A 16,747-nucleotide genomic window follows, 5' to 3' on the forward strand; every position below is an offset into this window, starting at 1 on the left:
AAAAAAATGGTGCCCGGAGGCGGCACGTGCGCAGATTGAGTTATCGGCTCAATTACAAGCAGAGATCTCATCTGCGCATGCGCCACCTCCAGGTGCCATTGTTCTTAAGTCCGCTGCTGGGACATCAATGGGCTGGAGATGGCGTGTGTGCAGATGAGATCTTGAGCAGAGAGCAACATTATTTGAAGCCCGAAACCGCAGTCTTTAGGATGGTCCCTGCCTCACCGCCCGCCACACAGAGCGTCGCCGCCCGCCACACAGAGCAGCGCCGCCCGCCACACAGCCCTCAGGATAGCACCTGTGTCCTGTCACTATTCTCCAGCAGCCCCCGGTAAGTTACATTCAGATTATAAGACGCACCCCTCATTTTGCTCCCAAATTTTTGGGAGGAAGAGTGCGTTTCATAATCCCAAAAATACAATAATGTACTAAAAATACCGACTGATGCGAAATAGTGAAAGAACACACAATTCCTTCATTTTTGGAGGGGTGCTGTTTTTATGGCGTTCCTTGTGCAGGGACCGGGCAGGAGACGTCTTCGGGTCAGGTACAATAATTATCTCATCTCCAAACTTACAAGATCTTTTTTTCTTTTTCCATGTTTTAGTGATTAAAATAAAATGTACAAAAAAGGTTTCCGCTGTCGCCTCCAGCATCAGACGGTTCAGTCCAGGTACAAATAACGTTTAATACGCCGTCTGGTCACAGACCGTTCTCCAGACTCAGGTTCGGAAGCTTTGCACAGTCGTAAAAGATGGAGTGCGGTGCGTCTCCATGGTCAGCATGAGAAGGTTCCATTACAGGGGGATCCGTGGACTATAAGGTGGCCCCGTCGCTGTTGCGTGGGTGGAAGCCCTCGCGGCGCGGGCTGTTCAGTTCTCCTTGGGTGGTGACGACGCAGCGCACCAGCAACGTGTCGTTTTTTATGAACATGCGCTGTCTTAAGGCCTGGATGGGCATGAAGGTGATGTAGCCAAAGCCCTTCGGGTTTCGGACCACGGTGGGCCTCTGGAAGGCCAACAAGTCTGGTTTAGTGTCCATAATTTCTTCTTGGTCCTGAAAGTTGGAGCCTTCTGACTGGTCCAAGATGGAGAGGCGGATGGTCCCCTGAAAAGGCCAGAGCAGGAGGTTGTCGTATTCGCCTTGCATGGTGTGCACGAAGAGGGAGATGTAGTTGGCACAGCGGGAAGCGGTGGGCGACTGCAGGTGCATCCGGAGGCAGAGCTTGTAGCCGGGCTTACCCGTGTAAAACCCAGGACTATGGATGACCACCGGCCGCTCCTCTTCCTGGTTCCTTAGGTGGGCGCTGAAGTTGTGGATCTTCCATATGAAGACGCCATTGTACTGCTGCGCCTCCACCTCCACCAGCTTGTCCTCCAAGACGCGGACTGTGTGCTTCAAGTCCATGACGGTGACAGTCTGGGTTTCCATTTTGGCTATGAGCTCACGGATCTGATGGTCCTGAATCACCAGGCGAGCCTCCAGCTGTTCAATGGTCTCCTTCATGCTCTGGATCTGCTGGCTGGAGTCATGAGGGGTGGACATTAAGGAAGAAGGCACTGGGAATGACGGAGGAGCCGGCTCAAACTGGTTGGGGTCAAGCAACACGCTGGCCATGTTGGATGTGGGTGTGAAGGAGCTGCTGCCGCTCCTCAGGGTGTGTGCCATCATCCGCATGTGAGCCTGGGTGAACTCCTGCAAGTGCCGGGCAAGATCCTTCCTCTGCATCTGTCAGAAGAAATCACAATCAGAAGACGTATACCAGTAATATACCAAAATATATCTACTATAATACTGCCCCATATGTATAAAAATATCACTACTATAATACTGCCCCTTATATACAAAAATATCACTACTATAATACTGCCCCTATGTACAAGAATATAACTACTATAATACTGCCCACTATTAACAAGAATATAACTACTATAATACTGCCCCCTATGTACAAGTATATAACTACTATAATACTGCCCCCTATGTACAAGAATATAACTACTATAATACTGCCCCTATGTACAAGAATATAACTACTATAATACTGCCCCCTATGTACAAGAATATAACTACTATAATACTTCCCCCTATGTACAAGAATATAACTACTATAATACTGCCCCCATGTACAAGAATATAACTACTATAATACTGCCCCCTATGTACAAGAATATAACTACTATAATACTGCTCCTATGTACAAGAATATAACTACTATAATACTGCCCCCTATGTACAAGAATATAACTACTATAATACTGCCCCTATGTACAAGAATATAACTACTATAAAACTGCCCCTATGTACAAGAATATAACTACTATAATACTACCCCATATGTACAAAAATATCACTACTATAATACTGCCCCATAGGTACAAAAATATCACTACTATAATACTGCCCCTATGTACAAGAATATAACTACTATAATACTGCCCCCTATGTACAAGAATATAACTACTATAATACTGCCCCCATGTACAAGAATATAACTACTATAATACTGCCCCTATGTACAAGAATATAACTACTATAATACTGCCCCCATGTACAAGAATATAACTACTATAATACTGCCCCCTATGTACAAGAATATAACTACTATAATACTGCTCCTATGTACAAGAATATAACTACTATAATACTGCCCCCTATGTACAAGAATATAACTACTATAATACTGCTCCCTATGTACATGAATATAACTACTATAATACTGCCCCTATGTACAAGAATATAACTACTATAATACTGCCCCTATGTACATGAATATAACTACTATAATACTGCCGCTATGTACAAGAATATAACTACTATAATTCTGCCCCTATGTACAAGAATATAACTACTATAATACTGCCCCCTATGTACAAGAATATAACTACTATAATACTACCCCCTATATACAGGAATATAACTACTATAATACTGCCCCCTATGTACAAGAATATAACTACTATACTACTGCCCCCTATGTACAAGAAAATAACTACTATAATACTACCCCCTATATACAGGAATATAACTACTATAATACTGCCCCCTATGTACAAGAATATAACTACTATAATACTACCCCCTATATACAGGAATATAACTACTATAATACTGCTCCTATGTACAAGGATATAACTACTATAATACTACCCCCTATGTACAAGAATATAACTACTATAATACTGCTCCTATGTACAAGGATATAACTACTATATTACTGCCCCCTATGTACAAGAATATAACTACTATAATACTGCTCCTATGTACAAGAATATAACTACTATAATACTGCTCCTATGTACAAGAATATAACTACTATAATACTGCCCCTATGTACAAGAATATCACTACTATAATACTGCCCCCTATGTACAAGAATATAACTACTATAATACTGCCCCTATGTACAAGAATATCACTACTATAATACTGCCCCCTATGTACAAGAATATAACTACTATAATACTGCTCCTATGTACAAGAATATAACTACTATAATACTGCCCCTATGTAGAAGAATATCACTACTATAATACTGCCCCCTATGTACAAGAATATAACTACTATAATACTGCTCCTATATACAAGAATATAACTACTATAATACTGCCCATATGTACAAGAATATAACTACTATAATACTGCCCCTATGTACAAGAATATATCTACTATAATACTGCCCCTATGTACATGAATATAACTACTATAATACTGCCCCCTACGTACAAGAATATAACTACTATAATACTGCTCCTATGTACAAGAATATAACTACTATAATACTGCCCATATGTACAAGAATATAACTACTATAATACTGGCCCTATGTACAAGAATATAACTACTATAATACTGCCCCTATATACAAGAATAAAACTACTATAATACTGCTTCTATGTACAAGAATATAACTACTATAATACTGCTCCTATGTACAAGAATATAACTACTATAATACTGCTCCTATGTACAAGAATATGACTACTAAAATACTGCTCCTATGTACAAGAATATAACTACTATAATACTGCCCCTATATACAAGAATATAACTACTATAATACTGCCCCCTATGTACAAGAATATAACTACTATAATACTGCCCCCTATGTACAAGAATATAACTACTATAATACTGCCCCTATGTACAAGAATATAACTACTATAATACTGTCGCCTATATACAAGAATATAACTACTATAATACTGTCCCCTATGTACAAGAATATAACTACTATAATACTGCCCCCTATGTACAAGAATATAACTACTATAATACTGCTCCCTATGTACATGAATATAACTACTATAATACTGCCCCTATGTACAAGAATATAACTACTATAATACTGCCCCTATGTACATGAATATAACTACTATAATACTGCCGCTATGTACAAGAATATAACTACTATAATTCTGCCCCTATGTACAAGAATATAACTACTATAATACTGCCCCCTATGTACAAGAATATAACTACTATAATACTACCCCCTATATACAGGAATATAACTACTATAATACTGCCCCCTATGTACAAGAATATAACTACTATACTACTGCCCCCTATGTACAAGAAAATAACTACTATAATACTACCCCCTATATACAGGAATATAACTACTATAATACTGCCCCTATGTACAAGAATATCACTACTATAATACTGCCCCCTATGTACAAGAAAATAACTACTATAATACTACCCCCTATATACAGGAATATAACTACTATAATACTGCCCCCTATGTACAAGAATATAACTACTATAATACTACCCCCTATATACAGGAATATAACTACTATAATACTGCTCCTATATACAAGACTATAACTACTATAATACTGCCCCTATGTACAAGAATATAACTACTATAATACTGCCTCATATGTACAAGAATATAAGTACTATAATACTGCTCCTATGTACAAGAATATAACTACTACAATACTACCCCCTATGTACAAGAATATAACTACTATAATACTGCTCCTATGTACAAGAATATAACTACTATATTACTGCCCCCTATGTACAAGAATATAACTACTATAATACTGCCCCTATGTACAAGAATATCACTACTATAATACTGCCCCTATGTACAAGAATATAACTACTATAATACTGCTCCTATATACAAGAATATAACTACTATAATACTGCCCATATGTACAAGAATATAACTACTATAATACTGCCCCTATGTACAAGAATATAACTACTATAATACTGCCCCTATGTACAAGAATATATCTACTATAATACTGCCCCTATGTACAAGAATATAACTACTATAATACTGCCCCTATGTGCAGGAATATAACTACTATAATACTGCCCCCTACGTACAAGAATATAACTACTATAATACTGCTCCTATGTACAAGAATATAACTACTATAATACTACCCCTATGTACAAGAATATAAGTACTATAATACTGCTCCTATGTACAAGAATATAACTACTATAATACTGCTCCTATGTACAAGAATATAACTACTATAATACTGCTCCTATGTACAAGAATATGACTACTATAATACTGCTCCTATGTACAAGAATATAACTACTATAATACTGCCCCTATATACAAGAATATAACTACTATAATACTGCCCCCTATGTACAAGAATATAACTACTATAATACTGCCCCCTATGTACAAGAATATAACTACTATAATACTGTCCCCTATGTACAAGAATATAACTACTATAATACTGCCCCTATGTACAAGAATATAACTACTATAATACTGTCGCCTATATACAAGAATATAACTACTATAATACTGCCCCCTATGTACCAGAATATAACTACTATAATACTGCCCTATATACAAGAATATAACTACTATAATACTGTCCCCTATGTACCAGAATATAACTACTATAATACTGTCCCCTATATACAAGAATATAACTACTATAATACTGCTCCTATGTACAAGAATATAACTACTATAATACTGTCCCCTATGTACAAGAATATAACTACTATAATACTGCCCTATATACAAGAATATAACTACTATAATACTGTCCCCTATATACAAGAATATAACTACTATAATACTGCTCCTATGTACAAGAATATAACTACTATAATACTGTCCCCTATGTACAAGAATATAACTACTATAATACTGCCCCTATGTACAAGAATATAACTACTATAATACTGTCGCCTATATACAAGAATATAACTACTATAATACTGTCCCCTATGTACAAGAATATAACTACTATAATACTGCCCTATATACAAGAATATAACTACTATAATACTGTCCCCTATGTACCAGAATATAACTACTATAATACTGTCCCCTATATACAAGAATATAACTACTATAATACTGCCCCTATGTACAAGAATATAACTACTATAATACTGCCCCCTATGTACAAGAATATAACTACTATAATACTGTCCCCTATGTACCAGAATATAACTACTATAATACTGTCCCCTATATACAAGAATATAACTACTATAATACTGCCCCTATGTACAAGAATATAACTACTATAATACTGCTCCCTATGTACAAGAATATAACTACTATAATACTGCCCCTATGTACAAGAATATAACTACTATAATACTGTCGCCTATATACAAGAATATAACTACTATAATACTGTCCCCTATGTACAAGAATATAACTACTATAATACTGCCCTATATACAAGAATATAACTACTATAATACTGTCCCCTATGTACCAGAATATAACTACTATAATACTGTCCCCTATATACAAGAATATAACTACTATAATACTGCCCCTATGTACAAGAATATAACTACTATAATACTGCCCCCTATGTACAAGAATATAACTACTATAATACTGTCCCCTATGTACCAGAATATAACTACTATAATACTGTCCCCTATATACAAGAATATAACTACTATAATACTGCCCCTATGTACAAGAATATAACTACTATAATACTGCTCCTATGTACAAGAATATAACTACTATAATACTGCCCCTATGTACAAGAATTTAGATCGGTATACTTAATTTCGTGTTTACAATATTCACCTTTTCTTCGCATCCAAAGTGGCTATAAGTACATGGGATTGGAGCCTTGTTACAGTCCATGTCATAGTGAGCGGCCATCTGAAAGAAAAGCCCAGCCAGTCACATGGATTTATCGCAACCTCATCAACTGAATCACTGCACAAATTCCAAATAGGAACTTCCATTTTAAAGAGACTGTGATGACAATTACGTATATAGCAATAACAATTCCTTTTGTAAATCTGTGGACCGGCTACTTCAGCACAATCTCGAGTAATTGCACTGGTCGCCTCGAGGCTTTCCTACCTGTTTCCGGGCCAGATCGGTTTGGCAGTATTCACAGGTCACATAGGCTAAGGGGCAGGTCTGGTCGTGTCCCTGTAAAATTAATAGAAGAACGATGGAAGCGATTGAAGGTTACAGTGAGGATGGATCTTAAAAGAAACAATTTGTAAAGAAAAAATAAATACAAAAGAAGGGAATTTTGTTTACTTACCGTAAATTCCTTTTCTTCTAGCTCCTATTGGGAGACCCAGACAATTGGGTGTATAGCTTCTGCCTCCGGAGGCCACACAAAGTATTACACTTTAAAAAGTGTAACCCCTCCCCTCTGCCTATACACCCCCCGTGCATCACGGGCTCATCAGTTTTGGTGCCAAAGCAGGAAGGAGGAAACTTATAAATAGGTCTAAGGTAAATTCAATCCGAAGGATGTTCGGAGAACTGAAAACCATGAACCAAAAGAACAATTCAACATGAACAACATGTGTACACAAAAGAACAACAGCCCGAAGGGAACATGGGCGGGTGCTGGGTCTCCCGATAGGAGCTAGAAGAAAAGGAATTTACGGTAAGTAAACAAAATTCCCTTCTTCTTTGTCGCTCCATTGGGAGACCCAGACAATTGGGATGTCCAAAAGCAATCCCTGGGTGGGTAAAATAATACCTCGATAAAAAGAGCCGAAAAAACGGCCCCCTCTTACAGGTGGGCAACTGCCGCCTGAAGGACTCGCCTACCTAGGCTGGCGTCTGCCGAAGCATAGGCATGCACCTGATAGTGTTTCGTGAAAGTGTGCAGACTCGACCAGGTAGCCGCCTGACACACCTGCCGAGCCGTAGCCTGGTGTTGCAATGCGCAGGACACCGACTGCTCTGGTAGAATGGGCCTTCAGCCCTGCAGGATCGGAAGCCTAAAAGAACGGTAGGCTTCAAGAATCGGTTCCTTGAACCACCGAGCCAAGGTTGACTTGAAAACCTGAAATCCCTGACTCTGGCCCGCGATCAGGACAAGAGCGCATCAGACCGGCGCAGGGGCGCCGTGCGAGAAATGTAGAGCCGGAGTGCTCTCACCAGATCTAATAAATGCAAATCCTTTTCACATTGGTGAACTGGATGCGGACCCAAAGAGGGTAAGACGATATCCTGATTGAGATGAAACGGGGATACCTTAGGGAGAAAGTCCGGGACCGGACGTAGAACCACCCTATCCTGGTGAAACACCAGGAAGGGGGCTTTGCATGACAGCGCTGCTAGCTGAGACACTCTTCTGAGTGATGTGACTGCCACTAGGAAGGCCACCCTTTGCAAAAGGCGAGATAGAGAGATCCCGCATCGGCTCGAAAAGTGGCTTTTTAAGAGTCGTCAGCACCCTGTTAAGATCCGAGGGTGTTAACGGACGCTTGTAAGGTGGGACCGGAAAGCGCCGATACTTGTCCCTTGAGAGAGCCGAGAGACAAGCCCTTGTCCATTCCGGATTGAAGGAAAGAAAGAAAAGTGGGCAAGGCAAACGGCCAGGGAGTAAAACCCTGATCAGAGCACCAGCATAAGAAGATCCTCCAAGTCCTGTGATAGATTTTGGCGGACGTTGGTTTCCTGGCCTGTCTCATGGTGGCAATGACATCTGGTGATATCCATGATAACCCTAGGAGCCAGGACTCAATGGCCACACAGTCAGGTTTAGAGCCGCAGAATTCAGAAGGAAATATGGCCCTTGAGGCAGCAAGTCTGGTCGGTCTGGTAGTGCCTACGGTTGACCCACCGTGAGGTGCCACAGATCCGGGTACCACGATCACCTCGGCCAGTCTGGAGCAACGAGGATGGCGCGGCGACAGTCTGACCTGATCTTGCGTAACACTCTGGGCAGTAGTGCCAGAGGAGGAAATACATAAGGCAGTCGAAACTGCGACCAGTCGTGAACTAGCGCGTCTGCCACCAGAGCTCTGTGATCCTTGGACCGAGCCATGAATGCCGGGACTTTGTTGTTGTGCCGAGACGCCATTAGATCGACGTCCGGCGTTCCCCAGCGGCAACAAATCTCTAGAAACACGACCGGGTGAAGAGACCATTCCCCTGCGTCCATGCCCTGGCGACTGAGAAAATCTGCTTCCCAGTTTTTTACGCCCGGGATGTGAACTGCGGAGATGGTGGGGGCTGTGGCTTCCGCCCACAGCCGAATCCGCCGAACTGCTCGGAAGGCTTGACGACTGTGTGTGCCGCCCTGGTGGTTGATGTACGCAACCGCCGTGGCGTTGTCCGACTGAAATCGGATCTGCCTGCCCTCCAGCCACCGCTGGAACACCTTTAGGGCTAGATCCACTGCCCTTATCTCCAGAACATTGATCTGAAGGGAGGACTCTGTCGGAGTCCAGGTTCCCTGAGCCGAGTGGTGGAGGAAGACCGCTCCCCACCCTGACAGACTCACGTACGTCGTGACCACAGCCCCGGCTGGGGGCACGAAGGATTTTTCCTTCGCCCAGGAAGTGGAAAACAGACACCGCTGAAGAGAGGTTTTGCTGCAAGGGAAAGAGAGACGTTCTTGTCTAGGGACGTCGACCTCCTGTCCCATTTGCGGTGTCCGATAGAATCGGACGCAGATGAAACTGCGCAAGGGAACTGCCTCCCTTGCTGCCACCATCTTCCTTAGAAAGTGCATGAGGCGCCTCAAGGGGTGACTGGGCCCGAAGGAGAGATTGCACCCCTGTCTGTAGTGAACGCTGACTATGCAGCGGAATCTTCACTATCGCTGAGAGAGTATGAAACTCCATCCCGAGGCAAGTCAGTGATTGGGTCGGTGTCAGTTTTGACCTTGGAAATTTGATGATCCACCCGAACCCCTGGAGAGTCTCCAGAGCAATGGTCAGGTTGTGTTGACATGCCACCCAGGAGGGTGTCTTGACTAGAAGATCGTCTAGGTAAGTGATCACCGAGCGGCCCTGAGTGTAGGACCGCCACCACTGCTGCCATGACCTTGGTGAAGACCCGTGGGGCTGTCGCCAGGCCAAATGGCAGTGCCACGAACTGAAGGTGTTCGTCCCTGATGGCGAAACGCAGAAAGCGTTGAAGCTCTGGTGCGATCGGCACATGGAGATAAGCATCCTTGATGTCAATTGATGCTAGGAAGTCTCCTTGTGACATCGAGGCTTCAGAGTGTTCACCGCCTGAAAAAGTGCATCGGCTCGCTCGGGGGGCGGAGATGTTTTGAAGAAACGAGTCGGAGGACGAGAGCAGAGCTCTATCCTGTAACCGTGAGACAGAATGTCTCTCACCCATCGGTCTTGGACATGTGGCCACCAGGCGTCGCAAAAGCGGGAGAGCCTGCCACCGACCGAGGGCGCGGTCTTGGTGAGGCTGAAGTCATGAGGAAGCCGCCTTGTGACTTAGACCGCCCTGCAGAAGAGTTCCTCTAGCCCTCCTCTGATCTGTTGGACGTGGAGGAACGGAACTTTGCTGAGGACCGAAATGACCGAAACCTTTGGACTGGGGCAAGGACGAGACTTTTCCCTTGGACTGTCTAGTAACTTCATCCAATTGCTCGCCAAACAAACGGTCGCCAGAAAATGGCAAACCGGTTAAGAACTTCTTGGAAGCAGAGCCTGCCTTCCATTCACGTAGCCACATGGCCCTGCAGACTGCCACCGAATTGGTGGATGCTACCGCTGTACGGCTCGCAGAGTCCAGGAACGGCGTTCATGGCGTAGAACGAAAAAAGCAACGCCTGAGAAAAGAAGGCCACAACCTGCGGGGCAGAGGTATGTGCAACCGCAATAATCTCAGCCAGAGAAGCTGAGATAGCTTGGAGTGCCCTCACGGCTGCGAAGGCTGGAGCAAAAGATGCGACTATGGCTTCATAGATGATTTCATCATAAGCTTTATTTGCCTGTCAGTGGCATTCGTGAGAGATGGCATCTGCCACTAATACTACGGATCTAGCCGCCAGCCTAGAGACTGGAGAATCCACCCTGTGACACTGAGCCCAACCCTTAACAACGTCAGGGGGGAAAAAAAGGGTAACGCGTGCCAATAAGGCGCTTAGTAAGCGCTTGTCCGTAAAGTTCTGTGCTTCTGGACGGCCCCTCTGGAGTTAGAGTGATCGAAACACGCACTCCTGATGAAGTCGGGGAAGGTTCCCAGCGGGCCCGCTTAGCCTATCAGAGGCCGCGGTCCGTGACGGAGTTCTCACCGTGGGATCTCTGTGTTACCCCAGGAGCCCCTTGTTGTACCGACCCAGAGGGACCCGGGAGCGATGAACTCACAGCTCCCTGGCCCTGTGTTATCGGTCTGGACTGCAAGGCTTCCAGTATCTTAGCAGACCCGCTGTCCATAGACTGAGTCCTGGAATGTGAAAGCTCAGAGATTTGCTGATTCCAACATGCAAACTCTGTCCCTGTCATCTGTGCAGTGGAAACCGGCGGTACCACCTGGCCGAGGGTCCCACCAGTGCCGGAGGCTCCGGCTGAGTGAGTGCCCTCGGGGCCAAGCATTGTACACAATGAGGGTATGTGGAACCTGCCTGTAATATAGCCGCACAAGAGGTACAGGTTGTAAAATAAGCCAGTGCCTTGGCACCCTTACTCTTTAAGAGCAGACAACAGCATGTCGTCCGCAGAGTAATCAGTGAGGGTATACAGCCAAAAGCAAATAATGCTGCCGAACAGTGAGATCATATACCATATAAATAAACATATATATATATACACTGCGGCCCCAAGGGGGGTCAGCACCTGAAAACTGGTGCCCCACAGTGCTCAGTGAGGGGGAAGGAGGATACCAACGTATGCTCCAGCCCTCCCTGCCGACGTCCAGTCGGCCGTCCCGTCGTTACCCCTGACTGGCAGGCCCGAGAACGGGAGAATATGGTACTAGGCCGCAAGAGCCGGGGACTAAATTTAAAAACGCGGCCGACAAACATGGCGCGGTCGGCGCGGTAGTCCCAGTCTCACAAACCACTCAGCAACCGCTGCGGCATTTGTAACACAGATGCTGCATGCACCGTCCCTCAGGGGACACAGAGTACCTTATGATGCAGGGCTCTGTCCCTGATGATGTCCAGTCTCCTGTCCGTCAGAATCCCCCAAGGGCTGCGGATGGAGCCCGGTCCCAGGCATGGCGACCGGTTAGGATCCCCCTCTCTCAGAGCAGTGGTAGCAGATTCTGAGATCCTCCACCGGCAGAATTATAACAATGGCTGCCGGCGTTCCGAGGGGAGGAGAGAGCCGTGGGCGGAACCGCAAAAGTGCGGGAACCTGGTGGCCCATAGAGATCAGTGAGGGGAGCGGAGGACAGCGAAGTGTGCTCCAGCCCTCACTGTCGGCATCATACCGACCGTCCCGCCTTTCTCCCTGACTGGCAGGCTCAGGGGCGGGAGTTTAACACACTAGGCCGCAAAAGCCGGGGACTAAAGTAAACACCGCGGCCGGCAAACAGGCACGGTCGGCGCGGTAGTCCCAGACAAAAAATCCACACCGCAGTCGCTGCAGCGTCTGAGGTCAAGGTGCTTCATGCACCGTCCCAACGGGGACACAGAGTACCTGTAGATGCAGGGCCATGTCCCTGACGATACTCCGTCTCCTGTCCGGCAGATTCCCCCAGGGGCTGCGGAGGGAGCCCGGTCCCAGTGGCTGGATGACCGGTTAGGATCCCACTTCCCCAGAGCCCCTAAGGGATGGGGAAGGAAAACGGCATGTGGCTCCTGCCTGTGTACCCGCAATGGGTACCTCAACCTTAACAACACCGCCGACTCAGTGGGGTGAGAAGGGAGCATGCCGGGGGCCCTGTTAGGGGCCCTCTTTTCTTCCATCCGATATAATCAGCAGCTGCTGCTGACTAAAATGTGGAGCATTGTGTGCATGTGTGCCTCCTTCAACACAAAGCATAAAACTGATGAGCCCGTGATGCACGGGAGGGTGTATAGCAGAGGGGAGGGGTTACACTTTTTAAAGTGTAATACTTTGTGTGGCCTCCGGAGGCAGAAGCTATACACCCAATTGTCTGGGTCTCCCAATGGAGCGACAAAGAAATAATAAAATATGAGATTTCTCTCTCTCATATATATATATATATATATATATATATATATATATATATATATATATATATATATATATATATATATACACACACACATACATATATATTATACATGATATACACGCATATATATTACACTTAATATACACACACATATATATATGTGTATATATATATATATATATATATATATATATATATATATATATATATATATATATATATATATATATATATATATATATATATATATATATATACATACATACATACATACATATGTATACACATACATATAGAAATTTTTTTTATAATAAGTCTTAAAATATATTCCTATATATTTTTACACTTCCATGCTGTCACACATCTCTGGTGAGAATCAGTCTTCTTCCCCCCCTGGCAGCTCTACCCGCTGCAGAAAAAGTGTAGTGTGAAGTGCTGCCAGAGGGGGGAAGGGGACTGATTCTTCCCAGGGATGTGTGGAAGCAAAGAAATTATTACATTTTTTTTTTCCCTTCCAGCAGCATAAGACGGTATTCTCTATCCTCAGAGCTGATTGGACAGGTGAACATTTTAATTACGATCTGAAGACTATATAAGTTGCCGTAAACTCCGCCCCTTTGTCCAGTTTCTGCCTACTGCACTCAGCAGGACAGGTGGTGAGAGCAGTGACTAATATTTCTTTCCCTTTACAGGTTGTTACCGGAACTGAACCACACGGATTAAGTGACTCCATCATCTTAACCATTAATGCACCAGACCGATAGTTGGGCATCAGTGACTGCTCTGTGGCCGCCATCAAGCATATGGCAGACGGTGACTAGAGACACCACCTCTAGAGTGCCAAGAGCCCATATCTGAGGTAAAGGGGTTACAGACCAGCACAGAGAACCCCTTGTTACGCAGCGGCCCCCTCCCAGGTAGCATTGCACTGCTGCATGTTTGTAGACGTACCGTCCTCTCCTCGTAGGGCATCTCCATCAGGCAGTTCTCGCACGATACCAGGCGTCGGGGGCACTCGTCCTCCACGTGTCGCTGCAGTTGGCTTCTGTTAAACGGCTGCTGGCACAGTTTGCACTCCACGCTGGCTAACGGACAGGCTGCTAAGTGATGCTGCAGACATAAAAAACCCACGGCCTGTAAGATCTCATAATAATGATGACCTCGGAGTATGGATGACAACCACTAACTTTACTTTTGCATTTAATATAATCTAGATGTGATATTTGGAGTCGAGTGGTTTCAGAATCCTGACTTCCTGCAGCCACCACTAGAGGGAGCTCTGGAGCTTACTGCATACAGCTCAGTGTGTACAGTGTGCAGACAGCTCCCCCTAGTGGTTGCTCAGGCAGATGCACTTTTCTATCTAAGGAGGGGATTTTCACCTCTGTATTATAACGCAACGCTCTATAAAGATATATAGAAATTATTCAACATAAAACGGTGGCTCTAGTTAGTAAAACAGGCAGAAAGCTGTAGAGTTCTCGCCAGACGGTTCCATAAATCACGGATTTGGCCTTAGGAATGTGATCTCGGGGGTCGCTCACCTCCAGATTTCTCAGCTCCATCCTCCCCAAGCAGCCCAGGCTCGGACACTTCACCGTCAGCGATAGGATCTCCCTTTTGGCAAAGTTATCGGGAAAGAGTTGATTCTCCAGGAGGAGGTCATTATCCACGGGACACTTCGGTCCTGCATCCCTGGAAGAGAGAAAGCAGATGGATATAACGGTTACAACAGCACCCACCGAAGGGAGAGAACTGAGAAACAGTCAGCGAGCAGGCTCGAGGAGATAGCTGCACCCACCTTGCAGGATCTGCCACATCCTATAAGTGGTTAATCAGGAGCCATCGTTGCTGGTTGTGGCCGCTAGATGATACCAGACAAGTGGTGGCATCCACCGGTGTTGAGGTTGGGCTTGACATCCGAGCCCGGTCCACACACCCCAAAATGCTCCATGATGGATAAATACATTATGGAACCTCAAGATGTTAACGTATTTTTCAGACTATAAGACGCACCTTTTTTCCCCCCAAATGATGGGGGACAGTAGGGGGTGCGTCTTATGGTCTGAATATAGGGCTGCCGGGAATGAGGGTGCTGTGGTGGAGCGGGTCATCGGGGGCACGAGCAGGCTGCAGCAGGATGGGCCCGCTCATTACATATGCACGCCCATCCTCCCACCCATCTCTCAGCGCTGAAGCCAATGCTGATAGGTGGGCGGGATGATGGGCGGGGGATGCCTGCTTACTAAACAGCCGGCCGTATGATCACCCCTGGCAACTACAGCCTGGAGTGAGTATGTGCGGCTGTATTCACTGCCCCAATGCATCATCATCAGCGCGGGGAGCAGTGAATCCGTACACTCACCGTTCCCCTGCAGCACCGCGATCTCCTCCTGTCTGTGCCAACCGCGGCTGTGTGGAGACTAGCGGTGCCCACAGCAATGACGTCATCGCTGTGCGCACGTGTCCACACACAGCGCTGCCAGCACAGACAGGAGGGGGAGTGATGCTGCGTGGAGCTAGGAAAGGTGAGTATAAACGTTTATTTTTTTTTGTGTGCCACAGGATGCAGGACATATAGCAGGATGATGGGGGTATATGAGCAGGATGATGGGGGTATATGAGCAGGATGATGGGGGTATATGAGCAGGATGATGGGGGTATATGAGCAGGATGATGGGGGTATATGAGCAGGATGATGGGGGTATATGAGCAGGATGATGGGGGTATATGAGCAGGATGATGGGGGTATATGAGCAGGATGATGGGGGTATATAGCAGGATGGGAGCACATACCAGGATCGGGAGCACATACCAGGATCGGGAGCACATACCAGGATCGGGAGCACATACCAGGATCGGGAGCACATACCAGGATGCGGGTACATACCAGGATGCGGGTACATACCAGGATGCGGGTACATACCAGGATGCGGGTACATACCAGGATGCGGGTACATACCAGGATGCGGGTATATAGCAGGATGCGGGTATATAGCAGGATGCGGGTATATAGCAGGATGCGGGTATATAGCAGGATGCGGGTATGGCTACTTTCACACATCCGGTTTGAGCACTGCGGCTCAATCCGGCTGTGAAAACTATGCAACGGATGCGGCGAAAACACCGCATCCTTTGCATACGTTTTTACATGCGGCCTGTCCGTTTTTTTCCGGTTGCGGCATGCTACTGAGCATGCGCAGTGGAAAAAAAACGCATGCGGCGAGCGGATGCGGTTTTTTTCCGCATCGCGCCGCATCCAGCCTCCATAGGTATGCATTGAAAAATGCGCCGCGGCGGCCGGATGCGGCGCGATGCGGTGTTTTTTGCCGGAGCAAAAAACGTTGCAGGGAACGTTCGATCCGGCCGCGGCATCGGCTAAATCTGCCGCAT

General features: G+C 45.3%; 1 protein-coding gene across 1 annotated transcript in view; it reads right to left on the minus strand.

The window, feature by feature from the left end:
- Positions 1 to 248: 248 nt before the first annotated feature.
- The window catches only part of TRAF6 (TNF receptor associated factor 6), a 27,571-nt gene continuing 11,072 nt past the window's right edge, over positions 249 to 16,747 (minus strand). Inside the window, exons 3-7 of the mRNA XM_075326692.1 lie at positions 14,899 to 15,049; positions 14,306 to 14,464; positions 7,352 to 7,423; positions 7,067 to 7,144; positions 249 to 1,728 (exon numbers count right to left, since the gene is read on the minus strand). Coding sequence (XP_075182807.1) covers positions 817 to 1,728; positions 7,067 to 7,144; positions 7,352 to 7,423; positions 14,306 to 14,464; positions 14,899 to 15,049 — 1,372 coding nt within the window. The 3' untranslated portion in view covers positions 249 to 816. The remainder of the gene's footprint in view (positions 1,729 to 7,066; positions 7,145 to 7,351; positions 7,424 to 14,305; positions 14,465 to 14,898; positions 15,050 to 16,747) is intronic.

Source organism: Anomaloglossus baeobatrachus, chromosome 10 (genome assembly GCF_048569485.1).
Source record: "Anomaloglossus baeobatrachus isolate aAnoBae1 chromosome 10, aAnoBae1.hap1, whole genome shotgun sequence".
In the NCBI taxonomy this organism is placed as follows: Eukaryota; Metazoa; Chordata; class Amphibia; order Anura; family Aromobatidae; genus Anomaloglossus; species Anomaloglossus baeobatrachus.